The sequence below is a fragment of the Gymnoscopelus microlampas genome (assembly GCF_963454915.1).
Source record: "Gymnoscopelus microlampas genome assembly, chromosome: 13".
Classification (NCBI taxonomy): domain Eukaryota; kingdom Metazoa; phylum Chordata; class Actinopteri; order Myctophiformes; family Myctophidae; genus Gymnoscopelus; species Gymnoscopelus microlampas.
In genome coordinates, this window is record NC_139950.1 from 27,451,405 (window position 1) to 27,456,404 (window position 5,000).

The 5,000-nt window shown below is 41.8% G+C and overlaps 1 protein-coding gene across 1 annotated transcript in view; it reads left to right on the forward strand.

The window, feature by feature from the left end:
* Window positions 1-5,000, forward strand: part of slc24a3 (solute carrier family 24 member 3) — an 85,574-nt gene that overhangs the window by 63,229 nt on the left and 17,345 nt on the right. Inside the window, exons 4-7 of the mRNA XM_084075890.1 lie at window positions 1,521-1,595; window positions 2,755-2,839; window positions 3,694-3,797; window positions 4,728-4,802. Coding sequence (XP_083932016.1) covers window positions 1,521-1,595; window positions 2,755-2,839; window positions 3,694-3,797; window positions 4,728-4,802 — 339 coding nt within the window. The remainder of the gene's footprint in view (window positions 1-1,520; window positions 1,596-2,754; window positions 2,840-3,693; window positions 3,798-4,727; window positions 4,803-5,000) is intronic.

Consider the following 5,000-nt stretch of genomic DNA (forward strand, 5'->3'; position numbering starts at 1 on the left):
GTGTCATCACTTCCAATTTCACTTGTTTAATCTATATCCTGATTGAGTTCTCTATCCTGATTGGATAAAATCCGAAATGAAACTGAAACTGAAACGAAAATGCATTTTCTGTTTTATAAAGAGGTGGAGAGACAAGGAGACTCCTGTTACTGAACAAACACTCTATAGCAATGAGTACTATCACAATATAGAGCTATTTAACACTTATTTTAACCAAAGAAAATCACTTACCCTACCTTTAACATGTTCTGTCAACACATATATAAATGTGCAATTCTTCACCGCTGCATTAATATACCTCTGTTGCCAGTGAATATATTAATGGATATGCATGTACAGTATGTGCAAACTATCAACTGTGACTATGAGACTGATACAGTATCTGGTGGCCTTCAACAGTGGGTGTCTGGATAATATGTCCTTTTATATATATAAATATAATATAGTCTATCCTCCGTCAGTGAATATAATGAGTATAAAAATGTTTTAAGAACATGCGTGAATATAAGTTAATCTCACAGCAGTTATGCTTAACAGGCATCTGCCATGACTCTGTAGTGTAAGTGTGCCAGACTCAAGCAAGGAGACAGTAATCCCAAATAACAGAACAGAACATAATGAGGGTCAGGCTTGGTTGTCGAGCCTGATTGCTTCTGGCACAAAGGACTGTCCAAGTCACTTTGTGGTGTATCGGGGGACAATGAGTCTGTGGCTGAATGTGCTCCTCATCCCCGCTAAGTCATCATAGAGGGGATGAGAGCTTCCTCCTCATCCGCCCCTCCAGATTGTCAAGTTTAACTCCAACTACAAAGTTAGTCTTCAATCTTCATCACCCGCTTGTTCAGTTTGCAGTGGTGGAAAAAGTACTCAAATGTTTTACTTAAGTAGAAGTATCAATACTGCAATGTAGAAGTACTCTGTTACAAGTCCGGAATTTAAAATTTACTTGAGTAAAAGTACAAAAGTATTGGTATCAAAATGTACTTTAAGTACCAAAAGTAAAAGTACTAAAATGTTTGAAAATAGCAGATCTACAAGCGCACAACGCGTTGCGATGCAACGTGTTGCGATGCAACGTGTTGTGTGCTTGTAGATCGGCAATTTTTCAAATAGCCTATGTATAAAATGGGGCTAAAGTGGTTAATGTATGTTTTATAATATAATAATATATATCTGCAAAGTAACTAGTAACTAAAGTTTCAAATAATTGTAGTGGAGTAAAAGTACAATATTTGCCTCTGAGATGTAGTGGAGTAGAAGTAAAAGTATAGACGATTGGAAATGCTCCAGTAAAGTAAAAGTAACTCAATATTGTACTTAAGTACAGTACTTGAGTAAATGTACTTAGTTACTTTACACCACTGCCCGCTCGTTCAGTTTGTTCTATGGTTTGTTGGCAAACCTTGTGTTGATGTTACAACAAGCGTGTGTGTGTGTGTGTGTGTGTGTGTGTGTGTGTGTGTGTGTGTGTGTGTGTGTGTGTGCGTGTGCGTGTGCGTGCGTGTGTGGGTGTGTTGCAGGCGGTGTACATGTTCTATGCGCTGGCCTTGGTGTGTGATGACTACTTTGTCCCATCTCTGGAGAAGATCTGTGAGGTAGGAGACTGTTTAAATAGCTTTGTAGAATACTCCATTCTGATTGGTAAATTAAGGTATTCTGTGGTCTGTTATATCTGAATAACAGACCACGGTTCTGTCTCTGTTTACATTGCTATGGGTAAAATTCTAATCATAATATGATTATTATATTATAATCTAATGGACTATGTTTTGTGGATGCTTGTAAACTAATAATAAAATAGCCTCGCTAGCAATGCTCTAAAGATTGCAATGTCAGTCATTTGGTTGGTTTGTCTGTCCAACACTTTGACATCAAATAACATAACTGGACAACTACTGGCTGGATTGACCCATACTGGTCTTGCACACAAGCTATCTCAGGAAAAAGCAAGGTCTTATTGCATACCCGATCAGCTCAGAGATGGGTGCGTCGGCAGGAATCAAACGTCTAGAATACAATAAAATTACCTGCACGGCAGAGGAAACCATGCAAGGCACCAACCGACTTTGGTAATAGAAAAATAGACTAACAAAGTAAATGAACACAAATTCTTGGGTGTCACCATAGACAACAAACTGCTGGAAACCACATATAGCAAACATAAAGTCAAAAATATCTAAAACAATTGCAATATTATATAAATGGAAACCCATTGTAAATAATAACTCACTTCACTTGTACTGCTCCCTCATACCATACTTATGGGGAACACATACAGTATAAAGCCATCATCAACCCTATCTTCATGCTACAAAAAAAAGCCATAAGAATTGTAAATAAATCAGACTACCTAGCACCAACCTTGACATGAAGCTAGCTGAGAGCGCTCATTCTCCCTGGAGGATGAACTCTAACCATTTGAGTGACCCATGACCTTTACTCTAGTGCCACCCTCAGGCCAAAAGGTCGACTGACTAAAAATAGCTCATAATCTAATTGGTAGCTTGTAGGATAAACCTTACTGAATTTGGAGACCTTTTGCCATGGCCTTTCTTCTAACACCTGCCTTAGGCCAAAATATCCCCTTATTTTATGTTTTAAGGCACGTTAAAACTTCTGCTGTTGGGTGATGAATGACTTTGTCATGAAATGGAGAAGGCCTAAAGATGTTTTTTTCTTTCTTGCTTTACTCCCTGTTCCCTTCATTGCTTCATTGTTTCCCTTTCTTCCATTCATCCATACTTCCTCTCCTAGCGTCTCAGTCTCAGTGAAGACGTAGCAGGAGCCACATTTATGGCAGCAGGCAGCTCAGCTCCTGAACTGTTTACCTCTGTTATTGGTGAGAAACACACACACACACACACACACACACACACACACACACACACACACACACACACACACACACACACACACACACACACACACACACACACACACACACACACACACACACACACATATTAGTTGATATGTCAAAATATTACATTATGTCTGTTGGACAACATGAGACATTAGGCTACAGTAATGACCGCAGTAACGGCCATCGCATTTGGACATCAATGTGATGTTTCGGCGGGGGGGCGGGGGGGGTTCTTTCACCTGCGCCTCCAGACATCATTATATCACATTATTAATGCTGGTCATAGATTTTAAGCTCACGTGCTTTCACTTCATGCACAAGACATATTCGTTTTTTAGATCAGTCTTCACTTACAGCAAAAAAGTATTTTATTAGGCTACAATGTTTCGGTCCAACTGACCCTCATCAGGTATCCCTATGATGAGGGTCAGTTGGACAGAAACGTTGAAGCCTAATAAAATACTTTTTTCACTGTAAGTGAAGGCAGTTTCTCCCTATCTTATGCACTGGTTGCCTGTGTACATGTAGGTGTGCAAAAGGACCTACGGATTGCACCACACACGGGGCGCAACTCATTCCTAAACGTGATGGCAGCCAACACTGATAGGTTTTTATTAACGCCCAGAACACACCCATGAATTATTCGGGGCCGCTATTACATTGCGCCTTGATAATGCGTCCTGTAGATAGCACCATTGCGCTAGACACACCCCCATGGCGCGAATTAAGACCATGTGCCATGGCGGTCAAAATAGGGCCCTTAGAGTTGAGAGGCAAGTGGATTGAGACTACACGTGAACAAGTTAATCCAAATGTTTGGTTCTTTGCAGGAGTGTTCATCACCAAAGGAGACGTTGGGGTTGGAACCATCGTTGGTTCTGCTGTCTTCAACATTCTCTGCATCATCGGAGTGTGTGGGTTATTCGCTGGACAGGTACAGGAGCAGTCACCTACACACACACACACTTCTTTTCCATCACACAGCAAATGTGGCCCCATATTTTGCTGTGCGTCCCTGTTACCCCCCACCCATCTCTGTCTGTCTGTCTGTCTGTCTGTCTGTCTGTCTGTCTGTCTGTCTGTCTGTCTGTCTGTCTGTCTGTCTGTCTGTCTCTGGCTAGCATATCATATTTGTCCTGTTACTGTTTACTGACATAATTCCCTAACACACAAACACACACACACACACACACACACACACACACACACACACACACACACACACACACACACACACACACACACACACACACACACACACACACACACACAAACACACACACCCACACTCACTCAGAAACTCAAACACGTAGACACAAACACAGACCCACAGAGATTCAGACAAACAAACAGACAGATACTCGTACCAATCAACACACACACACACACACACACACACACACACACACACACACACACACACACACACACACACACACACACACACACACACACACACACACACACACCAGTACTCAGACAATAAGTCGTGATTTCCCACAATGCCATCAAGAGCTGAGAGCTGAGCTTTGCTCATTTGTCTAGTGCCCTGCACATTAGAGGCTCCCTCTCTCTCTCTCTCTCTCTCTCTCTCTCTCTCTCTCTCTCTCTCTCTCTCTCTCTCTTACAAACACACACACACAAATGCTCTAATTTAGAATCTCTCTTGCTCATCTTTCCTCCCTCTCTCCTTCTTTGCTCTCTCTCTCTCTCTCTCTCTCTCTCTCTCTCTCTCTCTCTCTCTCTCTCTCTCTCTCTCTCTCTCTCTCTCTCTCTCTCTCTCTCGCTCTCTCTCTCTCTCTCTCTCTCTCTCTCTCTCTGTCTCTCTTGTTCTTTCTTTATCTCTGTCTATGTCTTCTTCCAGGCTGTGCATCTGTCCCATTGGCCTCTCCTCAGAGATTCAGCGTACTACACTTTGTCCATCACTGCTCTCATAGTGGTAAGGAGACACACAGGGATTAGGGTTAGGGTGGTGAACATTTGGAAAAAATAGGCAAACCTTCAGCCGAAATTGCAGATCTCCAAGCTCACGACAGGTCACGTTTTTGGTATTGATGTACAACAAAGTATATGGGGTTTTAAATGGATAAAGGGACGCTATCTGTTAGTTTGGAGTGTCGCTACAATTTCCATGATG